Here is a 19148-nt window from a genome sequence, read left to right on the forward strand (position 1 = left end):
CCCACAGACGGATACAGAAGCTGTTAATGCAGAAAGCTGAAATATCTTTAATCAAAGGTGCTTAACTATGTAAATTTTCCATTCGTCAAATGACGCGCCATCGAATTCTGTTGTTTACGCTTACTTCATCACTAAAGTACCATATAAGACTATTGCAGTACAAACTGAAAAACGGATGTCATGAGTCTTCAAATCACAAAAATTTAAACTGTAGACAAGAAATCTGGTGGTGGTTAGGTGGCCTTCTATTTGATGTTTATGTGTTTTTTCCTATAGAAGGTGTAGACAAGAAATCTACACCCAAGTCTCACCTCTGGGAGCTTGGTGACAAAACCCTAAGCCAAGCGGTGTGATGCTTGGTCCTGGGTTTAGACCGCGTGCTACCGTATCGCTCATGTCCTAACCGAACTTTTGTCATAAGCGAACGTGAATATTCGCCAATCACAATCAACAAAATTTACATATGGCGTTGCTTCCTGCCCGCACTAAAATGCTATACCAGACAACTAAAACGTAGTTCACTTCATTTCCAATTTCGACAATGGGACGGCAGTGCACCACCGGAGCAGGACGAAAGTCGAAGCACTACAAGCGCATTTCAATTGACTACACACATAAGCTACAAGTTCTTCAATTTTTAGATAGAGGCAACGATACAGGAAACGTAATAGCAAAGTTCTACCCCTCAATTAACAATTCAGTTGAGCGAACTAAGAAGATCAAGCAGATCTCATCATGGCGACGTCAACGTGAGCGCATCGAGCTGATGTGCAATCAAGGAAAAGGACATCACAAAAATCTGCGCAGAATCGGCGAGGCTATCGTCTTGCCCCATGACGCAGAAGAGTACATCGTGCTCTGGATTAACTCAATGAGACGAGAAGGTTGTCCTGTATCCGCTCAAATGCTGCAGTTCAAGGCGCTAGAGGTTGCATCTGAGCGTGGTCTCTCCGCTGATATATTTACGGCCTCGTACTCGTGGCGGAAGAGCTTCATGCGTCGACACAGATTGTCAATCCGGGTACGTACAAGACAAGGCCAGACAACACCAGAAGACGCTCAAGCTGCGGCTGCCAAATTTCGAGCGGAAGTGCGTGAATTAATCGTGAAGCACAATATCTCTACAGTTCTCAACGCTGATCAAACAGGTGAGCTTACTTTCTATCTATTGATGTTCGAAACGCTAAGCTAACACGTCATATCAAGAACAGTGGCAAGCTACGACCGACGAATTGATTGAGAAGCTGAAACATTTGGGTGCTCTAGAGGAATCTGTTGATTCCGATGATGATTTAGAAGGCAGCTCAGATGAGGAAGGCGATGTGTACATTATTTCTCTTTAATATACATAGATTTTACTTCTAAGGAATGCAAAGGTAACCAAGCGAGCTTGGACACGTAGCTCAAGTGGCAAGAGCACCGCGTTTTGTGCGGATGGACACGGGTTCGATTCCCGTCGTGTCCATATTGTTTAGTTTAAAATGTAGCATTTTAATGCTAATTATAACCTGCTGCAGCAGTGCACTACCCTATTCATTGTACACTGCCGTTCGCTTAGGACATGAGCGATACGGTACGCACACAGATCTTAAATCGCAGGCGTTGTTTCGGCTTGTGGAGTTCACCCCCTCCTGACACTGTTGATAGAAAAAAAAACGAGTAGGCCACTAACAAAACTAAGTGAATTCCAGTTTGTAATAATAGTCGCTTTCAACATACAGGCCCGTAAAGGTCTCCTTGAAACTGTTTGTGACGATCCGGGGGCATGTATCCACAACAACCTTAGCACGGTCGTCAAACGCAAGTGGTGCTGCAAGAGTTGCAGCGATTCACGGCTTGGACGCACCACCAGAATTCCATGTTGCACGCCACATTGGCAACCTGCATCCTGATGAAAATGCCGTCACCAAGCATCGATCCGGGCTCTTCTCGGTTTAGCGGCGCACTGTGCATGCCTCATGTGCCGTTAGCATATCGAAAAGGGAGGACAGGATGCGCGTTGTGACGAGTTCAAAAACTCGGCGGCTTTCCCGGTTCAACCGGGCCGGTTGCGGCGATTTGCTTCTTGGTCACCTCTACGGACTTGACCAACGCTGCACCGTTGCAGCGCACTGGTGTAGCTACAACAGCACGACGCCGTCTTCCGGCCCTGCAGCTGTATCCGCGACGCAAGTCACCACCAAAATCCCTGCATCACGCCTCCCTTTCAAGCTCCAGCCAAGTCATGTAAGGACGCAGATCATCACTCGATTCGAATCCCTTCAACCTCTTTGTGGCTCGGGAAGCAAGCTTTCAAGAATTATTTTAATGATATAACACACTCGACGGCTCCTGTACAAACAGGGGCTTACAAACTGCTTCCAAAAGTTAAAGGGCACGGGGTCTTTGTACATGTAATGACGGAACGGGGAAGGCGCTGTCGATCCCAAGTCCGTCCGTCCATACATGCCCTATGGCTATGATACAGCCGTATTACGGTACTTGCTCGGGCTTGTCACGTTTCCGCTTTTCCAAACTATCCTACCGATGCAATGCACGAAGTACATGTACACGTATTATAGCACAAGTACTTCGAAGTATTAATATCGAGCGCTTCCGCCAACGATCGGTTCTTGATTAAGAACGAGTCTACTAAATTAATCAGGCGAGGAACGAGCCCTCATGTCCGAGAGAAGGCAGCAGACCACATGCCATTATTAATAACGTCAAGTGCTCACTTTGCGATATGCTGCCTTCTGGTGGTCCATCGCATTGGCGAACCACGACTCGAAAAAGCCTCGGGAAGGGTATTCGCGAACAACATCCGGAGGTGCACGTCCTGTCACTCGACGCAGAAACTCCTGTGAATCGTGCTTGGGCTCCCAACGTCTTGGATCGAGGCGCTCGCTGGCGGGTTCTCAACGACGTCCCCATCCGATGCCCTATCCGTAGCAGCACCATCGGACTGACGACTTGGCTTTGCAGTTCGATGCGAGCGAGCAACCAAAACGAGGCGAGCTTGGGCCGTTGTCATTCTGCAATTTGCTTCGCACCACCAAACAGCCAGCTTTCCAGTCTCCCTCACCTTTTCCAATCACTACAGCCATGAAGACGTACGCTGGACTCGCTGCTTCGGCCCTGATCGTGGCCGCCACGATGGACTCTGCCATGGGCATGAGCACGTACCTGCAGGAGCTCCCGAACGGCAGCTCGTTCGCGCAGGCGCTGGGCCACCCGGACAACGACAGCTCTCAGTTCACCAAGTTCGGTACGGCGTTCGGTGCCGTGTCCCACACGTGGTCGGCAGAGTTCTGCAAGGCCACTTTCCCCGGCGCGTCGATGACGAACGGTGCTGCTTTCGGTGACCCGTGTTGCACGTGGAAGAAGGGCGGCACCCCGGACTTCACGGTGACGGCTTTCACGACGACGCCTGGCAAGGCTACGGTGTGCGCTTCGGGTGGCGGCAGCACTGCTGCTTCTGGTGCGTCGACGCCTTCGGCTGCTGGTTCGTCTGCCGAGACTCCTTCCACTGAGACCCAGTCAAGCGGTTCTTCGGCTACTCCTTCTACATCGAGCGGTTCGAGCGCCGAGACTCCTTCCACTGAGACGCAGTCGAGCGGTTCAGCTCCTTCAACTGAGACCCAGTCCAGCGGTTCTGCTCCTGCCATGAGCACGGGTGGCTCCAGCGCTGAGACGCCCTCGACCGGAAGCTGGGGAGCTCCTCCTTCGACTGGCGGTGGCTGCGCTGCCAAGGTCACCCGCAAGTTCCGTCACTAAGCGGTCGATGGTTTCAGGATATCGGTTGTACGGGCAAACGTAGCTCGCCGATGAATGATTCGTAGATGTTGTGTGTACAGTCAAAACAGAGAGAGAGAAAGAAGTCTCTTAGGCATTGTTGTAATAAAACAAGAACACCTTTCCGGTATCTCTTTCGTGCTTATGACGTCGCCGTCGTGAATCCCTTACTACATGTGGCAGCACCGAACGGTTTAACGTTGTCTTGAATTCAATGCGCCGCACTCGGACACCATGACGATTCGTTGAACTTCATCACATCACTCATCACTAAACTTTAGTTCCACCGTCCTGATGATAGCAATTTTGAAGTTTTACGGCATACGGCATGCTGTTTGTCTGAGCAACGCATTGTGAAAACTAGGCCCTTATCTATCAAAGCGCATTGATTTCAATGGTCACAAGCACATTTATTTCGATACTGTTGCTTCGAGTCGACACTACCTACATACATTTACTCGTTGCCACACAAGCTCTCAAAACGGTGGCGAACCCGAATGCCGCTTAGTGGCGGAAGCTGTAGCTGCCCTTGCTCTTGCCTCCATGGCCACCGCTGTTCTTGGCTCCACAGCCGCCAGAAGACGGGGTCGAGGTTGTCGCCGGGGCATCGGTCGTGGCAGGAGCGTCCGTCGTGGCAGGAGCGTCCGTCGTGGCAGGAGCGTCCGTCGTGACAGGAGCGTCCGTCGTGGCAGGAGCGTCCGTCGTCGAAGTCGAGCTTCCAGCGCTAGACGATGCCGTGGAGGCTGCGGTCGAAGCCTGGGTGGACCCGTTGGTGGAGCCCGACGCACACACGGTGGCCTTGCCGGGGGTTGTCGTGAAAGCCGTCACCGTGTTATCCGGGGTGCTGCCCTTCTTCCACGTGCAGCACGGGTCACCAAAAGCAGCACCGTTCGTCATGGACGCGCCGGGGAACGTGGCGCCACAAAGCTCAGTGGTCCACGTGTGTCCGGCGGCAGCGAAAGCAGTAGCAAAGTCGGTGTACTGCGAGCTGTCCTTGTTCGGATGACCGAGCTCCTGCGAGAACGAGTCGCCGTTGGGGAGTTCCTTGAGGTAGATGGCGAGACCCGTGACGGAGTCGATTGTGGCAGCGACGATGAGGGCGGTGGCGGTGAAGGCAATGCAGGACTTCATTGTGGCGATGTGGTTGTTGGTAGTTGAAGTTGCTGTTGCTGGCGAGAGGCAAATTGCGGAATGAGCTCCGATGTCGGAGTCGTCCGAGCGGTCAAGAGGACTGCATGGGAGAGGAAGTTCTTCTCGATTGCACGCGTTGCACCGCGAGATCGGTGGGTGTTTCTTGCGGTGGCCGCCATCGGGTATTGAACTGTTCGTGTGAAGCTGGTGGTGCGACTGTAGGGAGGTGCGGTAAAGGTTGGATGGATGCTTGGGTGGCCATGTGGGGGGACGCACGCGAGGCTGCCTTTGGCCTGGTTGGAGCTTGTCGTCCGTGCCCGAACCAACGGAATCTGGTGCTATCGCACTTGCAGCGGCTGACGAGTCTCCGTTCCCCCGGGGCATCTGGTCAGCCTGTCGACTGAGCGAAAGTCTCCGTTCTGGTGGTCAGGCCATTAACTGACAGCAAGCTAGCGGCTGCTCGGGTGCGTAGCGCGCATATGTTGCCGTAAAGCGAGTTCTTGCCATTGTTGATGGCTCGCGAGTACCTCAGCCATTGTCATTGTCAGGCCCCTGGTTCAGGTGGGGGTACACGTTGACTCGAAAATGGCCAGTTGAGCCGTGATGCCTTTCGGCCGCAAAGGTGGTGGTGCCACGAACCAGCCGCTCTCACCGAAAACGGATCAAGGCTAACGGCACCGCTTCAACACGGGTGCAAGTCTCAATCAACCAACGACAACGACGAGTCTCAACTGTTCGGAAGTGTCGTGCGCTGGACTCGCACGGCTGGATATCTGCCTTTCACTGGTTGTTCCGTTGGTCTGGCAGATAACCGCTCTGGAATGAGGCCGGAAGAGGATTTCTGCGACTCGTGGAGCAAGGGAGCTGCGTTCAGACTTGTCCTCGACCAACAATCTTTTTCGAGGCGGTGCACGGTGTGCAAAGCGGTTTTCGTAGCGACTAGATCTGAAGCGGGCGTCGGGGGGCTTTGGGCGAGCAAAGATCACTATCCAATTTGCCTGGTCCCATTCAGCTTCTTCACAATGAAGTCCTGCATCGTCGTCGCCGCCACCGCCCTCATCGTCGCTGCCACAATCGACTCCGTCACGGGTCTCGCCATCTACCTCAAGGAACTTCCCAACGGCGACTCGTTCTCGCAGGAGCTCGGTCATCCGAACAAGGACAGCTCGCAGTACACCGACTTTGCTACTGCTTTCGCTGCCGCCGGACACACGTGGACCACTGAGCTTTGTGGCGCCACGTTCCCCGGCGCGTCCATGACGAACGGTGCTGCTTTTGGTGACCCGTGCTGCACGTGGAAGAAGGGCGACGCCCCGGATAACACGGTGACGGCTTTCACGACAACCCCCGGCAAGGCCACCGTGTGTGCTTCAACGTCAGACACCAAGAGCTCAACGTCAACCGAGGCTTCGGCAACTACGGAGGCTCCTGCTACGGAAGCTCCTACGACAAACGCCCCCACTTCCGCTGAGACCCCAAGCGCCACCGCTCCTCCATCGACGGACACCCCAGTCACTACCGACTCACCTGCTTACACGGATCCTCCAGCAACGACAACTGTTCCGGCATCAACTGACGCCCCCGCAACGGCGACCCCGTCGTCGGGAGGCTGCGGCGTCCAGTCTGACAATGCTGCACAGAGCTACCGTCGCTTCCGCCACTAAACCCCCACCACTAAATGTTACGTAGAAGTACCATATTGTAGAAAGCGACAGGTGCTCTTGTAGCTGAAAAATAATGGAGAAAAGCATGTTGGTTAGACCATCTTGTCTTGGAAAGCAACTCTTTCACCAAATGCATAAAATGTGAATCCGTGGTGGGTAAGGTAACGCCTAGATCGCCAAATACTTCCAGCAATAGATGAAAAAGTTTAATGTCTGTCTATTACGACAACGCCTACGGAACAACGTCTCAGAGACTCTTTCTCTTGTTCTCTATTGACGACACACACCATTAAAATGGATCGACTCTCGACGAACTATGATAGCTCGAACAACCGATATCTTGAAAGCTTCAACCGCTTAGTGACGGAACTTGCGGGTGACCTTGGCAGCGCAACCACCGCCCGTTGTGGGGGTGCTCCAGCCGCCAGTGGAAGGCGTCTCCGCGCTAGATCCACCCGTGCTTGTCGCCGGTGTGCCCCAGCTGCCAGTGGAAGGCGTCTCCGCGCTGGATCCACCCGTGCTGGTCGCCGGTGTGCTCCAGCCGCCCGAGCCACCCGTGCTCGTGGCAGGGGCCTCCGTCGAAGGCGTGAACTGCGACACCGAGGAACCAGAGCTCTGTGTGTCGGTAGATGATCCGGAGCTCTCAGTCGTGCCCGACGAACCAGAGCTCTCAGTCGTGCCCGACGAGCCGGAGCTCTCCGTAGTGTCCGAAGAACCGCTCGACTGCGTCTCAGTGGAAGGAGTCTCGGCGCTCGAACCGCTCGATGTAGAAGGAGTCTCGGCGCTCGAACCGCTCGATGTAGAAGGAGTCTCGGCAGACGAACCAGCAGCCGAAGGCGTCGACGCACCAGACGCAGCAGTGCTGCCACCAGCCGCGGCGCTGCCGCCACCCGAAGCGCACACCGTAGCCTTGCCAGGCGTCGTCGTGAAAGCCGTCACCGTGAAGTCCGGGGTGCCGCCCTTCTTCCACGTGCAACACGGGTCACCGAAAGCAGCACCGTTCGTCATCGACGCGCCGGGGAAAGTGGCCTTGCAGAACTCTGCCGACCACGTGTGGGACACGGCACCGAACGCCGTACCGAACTTGGTGAACTGAGAGCTGTCGTTGTCCGGGTGGCCCAGCGCCTGCGCGAACGAGCTGCCGTTCGGGAGCTCCTGCAGGTACGTGCTCATGCCCATGGCAGAGTCCATCGTGGCGGCCACGATCAGGGCCGAAGCAGCGAGTCCAGCGTACGTCTTCATGGCTGTAGTGATTGGAAAAGGTGAGGGAGACTGGAAAGCTGGCTGTTTGGTGGTGCGAAGCAAATTGCAGAATGACAACGGCCCAAGCTCGCCTCGTTTTGGTTGCTCGCTCGCATCGAACTGCAAAGCCAAGTCGTCAGTCCGATGGTGCTGCTACGGATAGGGCATCGGATGGGGACGTCGTTGAGAACCCGCCAGCGAGCGCCTCGATCCAAGACGTTGGGAGCTCAAGCACGATGGGACTATCGAGCGGCAGGAGTTTCTGCGCGGAGCAAGGTCGAGTGACAGGGCGCACGCCTCTGGATGTTGCCTGGAATGCCTCACGGATGCCGTTCCCGGAGTGATTTTCGACTCGCGATTCCCAATTCAACGGACCACCAGAAGGCAGATCGCAGAGCGATCCCTATCTCCGTGTTGCTAATGGTGGTCCATGAGGGGACGACGCGACGGTTTATGGTCGAAATTTCTAACGTGTTAATTGGAGCTTGGACAGCCTTGGCAACCGAATCGCCCTTCACAGTGTGGTTAAGCCGCCGCAAGCATGTAAGGACGGGCAAGGTTGGAATCCGCAGGGTATTCCCCTTTTCCCTTTTACTGATGACATTTGCTTCGCTTGAGAATCGGCAGGTTGACAGGAAGCAGTCTTTCGTTAAGCACAGTGGTGAGTCAACAACGCTGTCGGAGTCGTGGGGTATACGACGACATCTTCGGTCTAAGCAAGTGTTGGTGTAGCAATTCCACCGACAGTTTGAATACTTCGCGAAGGCTTGACGCGTATCTTCCTTCACCAACTAACTTTGTTCAGCCAACGCAGACTAATCTTTCGGTGGCCTTTGCACCGACTAAAGAGCTGTCGGTGCGAGACTAACGAAGATTAAGAACCCTGAGTCCTCGAGAGTACCATGTTTATCTTTCATGGATGCCGTGCTGGACTCCGTTTGACGCAGGTCGTGTCTTGGTCTTGGCGAAGTGATCGCTAATGTCAATGCACTGGTACCCCCTCGTTGGATCTGCAGCACTTGGTGCTGGCTACGTATCATATCTAGCACAACACAAAACAACAGCGATTTACTTTTAAAAAACGAAATTCCACAAGCTTCCTCAATAGAAAACTGCAGCTCGAGACCCCCTCGCCACCACCTACAGGAAGTACTTGTGTCCCGGCTCAAGCATGACGAACAGCGTCATTAAAGGTCACGGAAACGACGGTGCCTGCGTTCGCCACGAAAGAATAACCCGCGCAAGCTCCTCGGTACTACGCATGATCCAACTTCTCAGCGACTGCCACCACGATGGAGACATTCAAGTTGTACTCGGTGGCGACGCATCCGAAGGATTTCGCTTGCCTACCTACCGCAGAGCAGGAATCAATTTTACCGCGGCAAACCAGATTCCACGATGGCAATGCGTTCAGAGGCGGCATCAGCTACGACAACGTCTCGTTCTGAAACCTGAGTTCAAGCGCTTGAGAACAGCCCACCAAAATCCGGTGGTGTACGCGTACCAGGGAACGATCCACCGCAACAGCAACTGCCAGGGCATTATGAGCTGGACGCCTTTCAGCACTCGACAGCCACAGCGCAGCGTTCCTTGCTGCCTTCGGGGTTTGTACGCATGGCTGTCATCTTCGAGGTAACTGCTTTCAAGCGAGTGCTGTTCGAGACCAGAGCAGGGATTCATTCCTCCTTTTGCTTTTGGGCACCCAAGGCAGGACAACGCAATGAAGTCCTGCATCGTCTTCGCCGCCACCGCCCTCATCGTCGCTGCCACAATCGACTCCGTCACGGGTCTCGCCATCTACCTCAAGGAACTCCCCAACGGCGACTCGTTCTCGCAGGAGCTCGGTCATCCGAACAAGGACAGCTCGCAGTACACCGACTTTGCTACTGCTTTCGCTGCCGCCGGACACACGTGGACCACTGAGCTTTGTGGCGCCACGTTCCCCGGCGCGTCCATGACGAACGGTGCTGCTTTTGGTGACCCGTGCTGCACGTGGAAGAAGGGCAGCACCCCGGATAACACGGTGACGGCTTTCACGACAACCCCCGGCAAGGCCACCGTGTGCGCGTCTGATAGCTCATCCGCTGGTACCAGCTCCACATCTTCGACCACTACAAGCAGATCTGCAGAGACAGAAGGCCCCTCAACAGATGCACCATCGACCGACACCCCGTCAGTGACAAAGGAAGCCCCAACGACCGACGTGCCTTCGGTGACGACCGAGGCTCCAGTTACGAGCATCCCCGGAACTCTTGTTCCCGTCACCGATCCTCCGGTCGATTCCGAGTCGGCATCTGGGGATTCTGATAGCTCGGACGACTCGTTCCCACGTCGGGGCGGTTGCCAGGTGAAGCCTCACCATTGGCGGCACCACGGCGGTGAACACGACGGTGAACACGACGGTGAACATGACGGTGATGCCAGGCAGTTCCGATTGCGTCGTTGAACGTGACTATCTGCTTCTCTGAGCAACGTGTAGGGTGAATTGTGTTGATGTCCGTAAGGAAGGTAGTTGTCGTGAACAAACTTGATACTTGTAGTATGTCGAAAGACAAGAAGCTCAGAGCACAGAAGCGACTCGTGTTATTCACCTAGAAGTGCGTGTACGTGAAATCGTGAATCAATTCGCATTCGCCACCCTACACTACATCTTCAGTTACAACACTCGCCTGCTCACGCACGAAACAATTCCATCGATGCTCATACGGGAGCGATTTACTCCTGTTGAGTGGTGTCGGTCGAATTGCTAGAACCGCCGGCGGATGCCTGGATGGCACTGGTGTCAGATGACACTCTCTCCTTGGCAGCCTTCCGCTCGGCCTTCTGCTGCGCCTTAATCTTTCGCCACTCTTTCTTTTGAGCTTCACGCTTCGCCTTGCGCTCGGCCTGCGCCTTGTGGCGTTCCTCTTTTGCCGCCTTGCGCTGAGTTTTGGTCATCTTGGCGGCGGCGTTTTTGTCATCGTCGTCGTCGTCTTGCTGTGTAACGTTTCCACTGGAAGACGCCGCGCCTTGAGTAACGTCGCCGCTTGAGGACGAGGTGGTCTGCGTAACATCACCGCTAGACGACTCAGCGCCGGCCTTCTTCGTTTTGCCGCCACTGTCAGAGGAATCCGAGCTACCTTCCGTCTCACCACTGGACGAGGTTATCTCGGTCTCATCACTGGATGAAGTTACTGCGCTGCCTGCACCCGCGCCGCTGGAGGAGGTAGTCGAACTGCCCTCCGTCTCGTCACCGCTAGACGAGGTGACCTCCGTTTCGCTACTGAAGGAAGACACTGAGCTGCTTTCTGTCTCGCTGCTGGAGGTAGTCGAACTGCCCTCCGTCTCGTCACCGCTAGACGAGGTGACCTCCGTATCGCTACTGGAGGAAGACACCGAGCTGCTTTCCGTCTCGCTGCTGGAGGACGCAGTGGTCACCTCCTTCTTGGTACTAGTTTTCGAAGCGGCCGCACTGCTCTCTGTTTGCTCGCTCTCGTTGCTGTCACTAGAGCTCTCGCTGCCACCCGCGTACGGCTTCACCGTGCCTGCGTCATTGGATCCCATCCCCGACAGATCTGAGAACGTCTCCGACTTGGGCGCCTTGGTCGCTGCAGAACTACTCGACGTGTCCAACGCAGAAGACGCAGAAGCGGAGGCAGATGTAGAAGTCGCCTGGCCAAGCTCTCGCGTCAAGGTGCTAGCGTCCGAAATTGAGACGCACGCGACGAGTGCAGCGAAAGTGACGGCTCGCAAGAAGCTCCGAGTTACGTGCACCATGGTGTCAATACTTAAGTACTCTTCTTGAGTCCGTTGCGAAGTGAATACTGCAGGACGCCTGGCGAATGTATGCTGGAGTACAGTGATGATGCACATGGTTGCTGTGGTCCCTCCCCAGAGACTCGTGCCACGACGTGTGCTCGTGTTATCTCGGGATGGGATTTCGGGCCGCAACTTCATAGGCTTCCTGTATGCAACAATCAGCAACTCGCGGCGACTTGGAAGCGGATGGGATTCGAGAAGCCGACCCCTCGTTGGCATCTTGCCAGTGGGTCATCCCGGCGCCATAACTATATTATAGACTGTCGTGGGCCATCTTGATATTCACTTCGCTTCTTTCAAGACCAGAATGTGCTCATGCGTGTAGTGTAGTATGATAGTCGTCCGAAAATTCAAAAGCAACACTCGCCTCTGGCGAGGGCGAGCAGATCAACCAGGCGAAGGGCTCGTTGTAACAGTACAAGAGACGCCGTTCACCATCCTCGTGCTGGGAAGTTCAACGCGACATCTGCACTGCTCCAAAGTTTTGATAATCGCCGCCGCCAAACTTTGCTCCAGAAACTTCGAAGCGAGAGGTTGTTGAACTCACATGCATGCCGTAACTTGAGTTTCCGGGATATCAAGATGGTCTGCCGAACCTCACTCGGTTACATGTATTTCTACCGGTGGGCTGTGTAGCCACGACTTCGAATGTTTGACCGAGGACAGCTAAACTGAAATAAGGGTTTGCAACTAAGCTCGAAGCATGTTTGAACTACTGTATCCATACGCTTCAGCCGTTCGTGAGGAGAGGGAGTTCGAGCAGCGCAGCCTTCTCAGATGCGCTAGGGAGGACGGTCATGGGAGATCATGAAGCAAGAGTTTCGTTTCCACGCTGCATCAGCGGGGGGTAAGAGGTCCTCTATTTGTGTTTAGCTAAGGAGCTGTGGAGTCCTGGTATCGCTGGAGGCTTTGCCTTATTGATAACCTTTCTGCGGTAGGACACCGTTGGAGTCTTTGATGCTCGCACGATGACCTGTTCAAGATCGACAATGCCAGACTCTGACATTGACAGAGAGATAGAACCTTCAGCTCTGTGGGGAACTCGCAGTTCTCCACACTAAAGACTGAAACTTGATAGTTAAGCTGCGCGGTCGTCAACGAACTCTCATCGGTGTTCTCTTCCTGAAGGTCGGCGGAAGGACCCTCGCGCTTTGACTGTCTATAAACACCACGCATACAGGCTTCCTCCCACACATGCATGCACGCGCCAGGCGTCCGACGACGGTGTGGATGTTGCCGTGAACACACAGGGTTCTAGTCGATATCCTTGGATAGGACAACCGCTAGAATCCAGGCGCTTTCGCCCTTCGGGTTCACCGAGATGCATTCGATGTGTCTTCTGCTCAGCTTCGCGAAATAAGGTCCCGGTCCCCGCAGCCCCAATATAAATGCCAGTGCAAAGACTCGTATAAGTGTCCTCTCCGTTAAACCACCTTTAGCGAAGACAAGAGGTTCGAAAGGCTCAAACGCATGGTAACTATACTTGTTTAACACACCAAAAGAGGGCGAGCAGCTCAAATTCAACCCGCTGTCACGTACGTTTGATCGCACTCCTAGCGGTGAGAGTTCCGGACGACATCTAAATGCTCGTCCCCAATACTTAGAGAGGGGCGACCCCGCCGTCTAGCACGAGCCCCCAATCCGGATACCTGCTTACTCGCAGTATGAACCGTCCTCCGTCGCGGTGGTGCTCGTGTCCGTCGAGTTGCTGCCGCTGGCCGCCGTGCTAGTGGTCTCGGTAGCGGCGCTACTGGCGGTGCTGGTGGCTGCGCTCGTGGCCGTGGAGCTGGAGGCGCATGTGGTGCCGTCCGTGTTGGGCTCCGTGAGCGTGTAGTCCGGGTCGCCGGACGACCAGGTGCAGCACGGGTCGCCCAGGGCCTCACCACACGTGACCGAGCCGCCGGGCCACGTCTGCGTGCACACCTTGGCCCAGTCGGTGCCGTCGTCCGAGAAGAGCGTGCCAAAGTCCGTGTAGCCCGAGTCGGTGTGGCCCAGCGTCTTGCCGATATTCTCGCCGTTGGGGATGAGCTCCATGTAGCTCGAGTACGCGCTCGCAGTGTGCGCCGCCACGGCGGCCGCGACCACGGCGATCTGAACGGTGGACAGCATGTTACGACGGCTGGAAGACTTGGTCTGAGCTGTCGTAAAGCGAAATGGGGACTGCAGATCGGATCAGCGCTCGGCAAGGTTCGGTTCTGGCGGTGGCGACCAGACTTTACGGATACCCGAACGGCGATCGGCTGCTTTGCGACGGCTTTTACCGCCGCCGCTTCTCGGAAGGCGGATGGCGCGAATCACAGTCGCGCGATCGCGCGGCGCAACCATGTGGTGGACGAGAGCAACACGTGGGTGGGTGGACTCTCGCTGCCCGCACCATCAGAACGGAGCTGCTGCACTTGATGGATCGTGACCGGAGCGAGGCTCGATTTGTGAAACGCAGCGCTGGCAGGATGGCCGCAGAGTTTAGGGCCGACAACGCCAGCCGTCGGATGCTGCACGAGTCCTTCCCTGCGAGCAATTGTCTGAGGGTGTGCCCCTCAGACTGTAGGCTACAGCTCACAGCGCGTGAAGTTAAATAACTGCCACGGTCGATGGACAGTGAATTTCGGTCGTCCAGCGCTGCAGCTCGAAAGTTGAGTCCAACTTCGGTCGCTTTTACTGGGTCTTGCTTGCTGCGACTGGTACTCGATGCCGACGAATCTGCCCTGTGTCATCGAGCAGTGCCAAGCTCGACTTCGCGTCCGCATTTGTGCAATTCTGTTTTCTAGCATGGTCTTGCTTCTGGAGCCCGAGAGTGCTGTCGTCCCTGACCAAAGCGAACGGCTACATGTACTGGCACGCCGCAGCTACAGTGCGCGGACACGAATGTCGCCTTCAAGCCAACGCACAGGTATCAGCTATGAATGTACATTTCGAGCTACTGCAATGCTGAGACCAGGCCCCTAATCAGAAAAGCCGGCACCGGTTTACGCCTCTGCTGTACCCGTACCGACGGTTGCATTAGCACATTTACCGCGACAATAAATTTACCAATACTAAAACCAATATGTATAAAAGATGTGTCACACACCAGTCGGGTACGCTTTACTGCCCAGGAAATGTAGGTTCGGTTCTGGTGGCTGTCAAAATGCCGATAGAGTGTCCCACATATAAATCTAGAAAAATAAAGAACGAGATAACGCGGTGCCAACTTTCAGCACCACTTGCCGATTCCCCACCAAGCGGCTCCATCCCGTACCATTCCCCACAAAACAAAGCCAAGATGCTCAACGCGCTGCAGCCGCCCAAGGACCTCTACCGCACACTGCGCGAGACGCTCTTCGTGCGCTTCGTGCTGGCCGTGCTCACGCCCTTCACCTTCCTGCTCGGGACGCTGCTGCGCTCACACTACCGCAAAGTCAATGGAGACCGCACCCCGGGCCTCACCCGCTACCGGCAATAACCCAAGGAACCAACAGCAGATCCGTAGACCAACCACAATATCACAGTATAACCTAGTAATTCGACACCAATAGCAGTTTCGTGCCGCGAAAGACGTGCTCATTTTAGTCCGCCGCTCAATGGCAATGGCTTGGTCGTCCTTGGTTCCCCACGCTCTTGCGGTCGCAGCAGTCTGCCTGAGTTGGGGTGATTCCGTGGTGGCCGATGGGGAAGAGCCCGGGAATGCTATGTGCAGGTACGTCGCCAAGGACTCGCTGTCGTTCTGCTCCATGGTCGACTACATGGCGGTGGTCGACGCCGACGACCCAACGGGGGCGCGCTTCGATGTGAAGGCAGAGTTCTACTACCGGAACGTGGACATCGTGTTGCAGCGCTTCGGTTGCCATGCCAAGTACAGCGTCTACGGCTGCGACGACTGCCGCGAGGCGTACAAGTACTGGGTCTGCAGCATCAAATTCCAGAAGTGCGGCTCGCAGACCGTCACGACGGACCGCGGCGCGACCAAGCTGCAGTACAACACGGACGTGTGCGACTACACGACGACAGCAACTTCAACGGCTACGACGACTAGCAAAACGACCTGCGTGGAAGGTTCATCGGGTCGATATCGTACTTGTCTGTCCATCTGCGAAGACGTCGTGAGGAAATGCCCCTATGTGCTCAATTTCCAGTGCCCAACGGTACGCCCAGCTAGGCAGACGTCGTTCGAAGGGCTGGATTGCTCACTGCGTGTGCTGTTTGTTTTGTGAGAGCAGACCGAGACCCCGTTCTTTTCCACTGATATCACCGTCTGCAACAAGTTGGACCGGGTCAACAACCCAGATCGACCAAGTCGTCCTTGGCCAGGCACCTTTGCGGACGTGTAAAGCGATGGGCGTTGCTTTCCCCCAAATGCCTGCTGTCTCGCATAGAAAACCATAACGAGAGACGAGAATGTGGGCTATCGTTGCAAACCTTGCTGGCGCTGAGCGTCTCGTTCATAGGCTTGGATTTCAAGGTAAAGGGAAAATAGTACATGCAATGACTGCACACAATTCCCTTCGTAGACGGGTATATCCAGCGTAACACAGCTAATCTTCGCCAACTCCTTCAAATTCACATCCAGCTCGGAAAGCGCAGGGATACCAGCATGTCGAGCTGCTAGGAAGTTCTCGAATTCCTCTGGCCACAGCTCCATCAGCTGCGAGAGGGGCGGCATGGGCTGCTTGTAGTTCACTTGCGCCAGAGGCTTTGTCCTCTGTACTTTTTCAACGCTTGCAATCCATTGATTGATCTCTTGTGGTCGCTGCGCTGCCCACTCGATACTTCGTACAGCCTCGCTTCTGCTACGAAGTTTGTTGTGATGTGTCATGCTCACCTTCATGAGCAACTCCAGCTCTGCAACATTGGTCTCTCCTGACGGTTCTCGCAGCACCTCCACGCCAATATTGTCTTCTTTTCCGTCTGGCCGCGAAATCTAGCCAAAGCACAAGTAGCGAACGGATTAATATTCACAAAAGGTATAATACACGCGCGGTGGGGAACTACTAACCTTGATTCCGTCAAACGGCAAGCCCACCGATGGGGTAAATTCTGGTAGGAACGGCTCCAACCGCGTTTCAATTTCGATTTCTTCTGGCGTGTAAGCGTCTGTTAGCTATCAACAGTGCACACATCGTGAAAAGTCAGCCAGTGTCTTACCCGGAGTGCTAGCGAGATCTCACATCAGCAACCCGAGCAATGGTGCGAATAGGCCACTCACGCTGAATAATTCTTCCACTTGTTGAGGCACCGACACTTTGTATTGCAGCTTGTGCGTTCCTTCGCCCAACTCACTTTCACGACTTTTGCTAGCAATCCGTGCACTATTCTTGTTGGGGATATCTCGTCTCGACGCAGAATCTTCAGTAAATGTTGAGGGTGGAGAACTCGCACCAGCAAGAGTAGCCGCTCCTTCAAACTGCTGAAAGAAGTCACTGGGCACGACATCTCGATATTTCTCGAGGTCTTTTGCGGCGGTCTTCGGCCGACCTAATGCAGAACGCTCCATCTGCAGCTGGAACTGATTTCGATCACGAGTTTTTCTATCGTCATCGTTGTCCTCCTCGTCTTCGGAGGAGCTGGATGCGTTGAATTCGGCCGCACGCGGCTGTTCCACTTCTTTGGCTTCGTATTCGTCTTCATCCGCTCCATCAAAACTGGCTGCAGCCTTTATGTCTGACCGCTCGGGTGAAAAGCTGGAGCTACCGACGGCACTTCCAAAATCTGCGCCTCCTGCTTGCAATTTCTACCGCATAAAACGAGATTTTAGCGCCAATACCAGTCCAACCAGCAAACTAAGCCAAGAAACCTGTGCAATGGGACTTCCCGGGATCTCAGGCGGCCCATCCGAGTCATCGTCCGAGCTCTCCTCCGCTCCGACAGACTCAAACGCACCCATTGATGCCCCACCGTTGCGGGTGTCCGGGCGGTCAGGAAAATCTTCCTCACTGCTGCTATCATTGCTCACGTCTCCATCACCTTCACTGCTACTCGAACCAACACGCACTGGACATACGCTCCAACGCAAACCAACACGACAGGGACAAGTTAAACCCCATTAGCAAGCTGTAAAAAAGTCGAATTGTCACGTACATCGTCGTTTCATGGGCGAAGACGCAGCGGAGTCCACACTGTCAGCACACCACCTCAACCAGTCAGCGCCAGTCCTACTAAATGCTATGCATTGCCCACCTACCTCACTTGCATGGCGCCTTCCAACTCGTGCACCTCGTCCATACTCTTTAGGCAGCAACATCCCAGTCAAACCACAGTGGAGCCTCAACCCGCTGCAATTTCCCGCACCTCATCATGCAGCAGCACCTTCTCCTGCAAACACAAAGCACCACACACCATCAGCAACTCTCTCCATCCAGCAGGTCACCACCACGCACCTCCGAGTCGCTCATCGGATCTTGAAAAGTCGCTCGAAAGCTGTGTCCAGGAAAAATAGTCCCACCTCCCAAACGTGTTATAGTATTTCACAGGTCAGTTCCACGTCCTGTCATTCCCGATATTTTACGATGGCCGAGTTCCAGGCCATCATACTGGCCGGTGGCCGCGGCATCCGCCTGTACCCGCTCACAGAGGAGACGCCCAAGGCGCTGCTGCCCGCCAATGACAAGCCGCTGCTGTGGTACCAGCTGCACCTGCTGGAGACCTCTGGCTTCACCGAGGTGCTGGTGCTCACGGTGCCGGACCTGCTGCCGGCCATCCAGGACTACGTGACGCGCGAGTTCGACGGCAAGATCCACGTGGAGCTGTGCGAGGTGGCGGACAACACGGAGACGGCCGACGCGCTGCGACAGGTGGCCGATCGCATCAAGCGCGACTTCATCGTGCTGGCCGGAGACCTCGTGACGGACGTGGTGCTGCACAACGTGGCCGACTTCCACCGCATCCACGACGCCAGCGTCACGATGCTGCTACGTCAGGAGATGCCCGCCCACAGACTCAAGGGAGAGAAGCCCCGACGGGACAAAGACATGACGGACTGCATCGCACTCGTGGAGCACGAGGAGAACCGCGTGGTGCTCGTGTCCCAGGCCGTGCACATGAACGAGGAGCTGTACGTGGCCAAGAGCCTGCTTAAGCGCCGCAGCAACTTCGTGCTGCACACGGACCTGTACGACGGCCACTTCTACTTCTTCTCGCACTGGGTGCTGGACCTGCTGCAGGAGAAGAGGTACATTGCCAGCATTAAGGCCGACCTCGTGCCCCACCTCGTACGTCGGCAGTTCCGCGGAGCGGACGCGCTACCCGAGAGTGTGCGCGACAAGGCCAGGAGCAAGCAGGATCTCGCGGCGTCTCTGTCGCTCGCCGAGGAGAAACACGACCCCGAAGACCTCGTGCGCTGCTTTGCCTACGTGCTGCCCCCGAACGCCTACTGCGAGCGCGCTGACACCATCCCGGCATACCGAGCCATGGACGAAGAGGTCGGCTCGCGACTGCGTATTAAGCGCTCGGGCTCGATCTCCAACTAGGGGGCCGCTCATCTTCCGGCAGTGCAGCTTAGCTGGAGTGGCCAGGACCAATAAGTAAATGAAGGTGCATCTGCTAGAAGATTTAAGCACATGGTGG

At 55.2% G+C, this 19148-nt stretch overlaps 11 protein-coding genes across 11 annotated transcripts; 6 read left to right on the forward strand and 5 right to left on the reverse strand.

Annotated features, from left to right (window-relative positions):
- Positions 1 to 3084: 3084 nt before the first annotated feature.
- KRP23_12562 (uncharacterized protein) lies at positions 3085 to 3756 on the forward strand (the record flags this gene model as incomplete). The annotated part of the gene is made up of 1 exon (XM_067883195.1): positions 3085 to 3756. One exon carries the CDS (start codon positions 3085 to 3087, stop codon positions 3754 to 3756), a length of 672 nt encoding a protein of 223 aa, XP_067739470.1.
- Positions 3757 to 4278: 522 nt separating this feature from the next.
- KRP23_12563 (Temptin) lies at positions 4279 to 4905 on the reverse strand (the record flags this gene model as incomplete). The annotated part of the gene is made up of 1 exon (XM_067883196.1): positions 4279 to 4905. The coding sequence occupies one exon, from the start codon at positions 4903 to 4905 to the stop codon at positions 4279 to 4281; it is 627 nt and encodes a 208-aa protein (XP_067739471.1).
- Positions 4906 to 5927: 1022 nt separating this feature from the next.
- On the forward strand, positions 5928 to 6569 carry KRP23_12564 (Temptin; the record flags this gene model as incomplete). The annotated part of the gene is made up of 1 exon (XM_067883197.1): positions 5928 to 6569. The coding sequence occupies one exon, from the start codon at positions 5928 to 5930 to the stop codon at positions 6567 to 6569; it is 642 nt and encodes a 213-aa protein (XP_067739472.1).
- A 357-nt stretch (positions 6570 to 6926) lies between these two features.
- Positions 6927 to 7811, reverse strand: KRP23_12565 (uncharacterized protein; the record flags this gene model as incomplete). The annotated part of the gene is made up of 1 exon (XM_067883198.1): positions 6927 to 7811. One exon carries the CDS (start codon positions 7809 to 7811, stop codon positions 6927 to 6929), a length of 885 nt encoding a protein of 294 aa, XP_067739473.1.
- Positions 7812 to 9531: 1720 nt separating this feature from the next.
- KRP23_12566 (Temptin) lies at positions 9532 to 10257 on the forward strand (the record flags this gene model as incomplete). The annotated part of the gene is made up of 1 exon (XM_067883199.1): positions 9532 to 10257. The coding sequence occupies one exon, from the start codon at positions 9532 to 9534 to the stop codon at positions 10255 to 10257; it is 726 nt and encodes a 241-aa protein (XP_067739474.1).
- Positions 10258 to 10526: 269 nt separating this feature from the next.
- Positions 10527 to 11567, reverse strand: KRP23_12567 (uncharacterized protein; the record flags this gene model as incomplete). The annotated part of the gene is made up of 1 exon (XM_067883200.1): positions 10527 to 11567. One exon carries the CDS (start codon positions 11565 to 11567, stop codon positions 10527 to 10529), a length of 1041 nt encoding a protein of 346 aa, XP_067739475.1.
- A 1695-nt stretch (positions 11568 to 13262) lies between these two features.
- Positions 13263 to 13718, reverse strand: KRP23_12568 (uncharacterized protein; the record flags this gene model as incomplete). The annotated part of the gene is made up of 1 exon (XM_067883201.1): positions 13263 to 13718. The coding sequence occupies one exon, from the start codon at positions 13716 to 13718 to the stop codon at positions 13263 to 13265; it is 456 nt and encodes a 151-aa protein (XP_067739476.1).
- A 1018-nt stretch (positions 13719 to 14736) lies between these two features.
- Positions 14737 to 15051, forward strand: KRP23_12569 (uncharacterized protein; the record flags this gene model as incomplete). Its single annotated transcript, XM_067883202.1, has 1 exon — positions 14737 to 15051. One exon carries the CDS (start codon positions 14737 to 14739, stop codon positions 15049 to 15051), a length of 315 nt encoding a protein of 104 aa, XP_067739477.1.
- Positions 15052 to 15169: 118 nt separating this feature from the next.
- KRP23_12570 (uncharacterized protein) lies at positions 15170 to 15916 on the forward strand (the record flags this gene model as incomplete). The annotated part of the gene is made up of 2 exons (XM_067883203.1): positions 15170 to 15730; positions 15806 to 15916. 2 exons carry the CDS (start codon positions 15170 to 15172, stop codon positions 15914 to 15916), a joined length of 672 nt encoding a protein of 223 aa, XP_067739478.1.
- A 74-nt stretch (positions 15917 to 15990) lies between these two features.
- Positions 15991 to 17977, reverse strand: KRP23_12571 (Intraflagellar transport protein 46-like protein; the record flags this gene model as incomplete). Its single annotated transcript, XM_067883205.1, has 8 exons — positions 15991 to 16506; positions 16582 to 16686; positions 16792 to 17316; positions 17380 to 17576; positions 17664 to 17701; positions 17767 to 17810; positions 17874 to 17897; positions 17963 to 17977. 8 exons carry the CDS (start codon positions 17975 to 17977, stop codon positions 15991 to 15993), a joined length of 1464 nt encoding a protein of 487 aa, XP_067739479.1.
- A 114-nt stretch (positions 17978 to 18091) lies between these two features.
- Positions 18092 to 19051, forward strand: KRP23_12572 (Translation initiation factor eIF-2B subunit gamma; the record flags this gene model as incomplete). The annotated part of the gene is made up of 1 exon (XM_067883206.1): positions 18092 to 19051. The coding sequence occupies one exon, from the start codon at positions 18092 to 18094 to the stop codon at positions 19049 to 19051; it is 960 nt and encodes a 319-aa protein (XP_067739480.1).
- Between the last annotated feature and the right edge of the window lie 97 nt (positions 19052 to 19148).

This window comes from Phytophthora ramorum (assembly GCF_020800215.1).
Source record: "Phytophthora ramorum isolate Pr-102 chromosome Unknown Phyram_PR-102_s0015, whole genome shotgun sequence".
NCBI lineage: Eukaryota > Oomycota > Peronosporomycetes > Peronosporales > Peronosporaceae > Phytophthora > Phytophthora ramorum.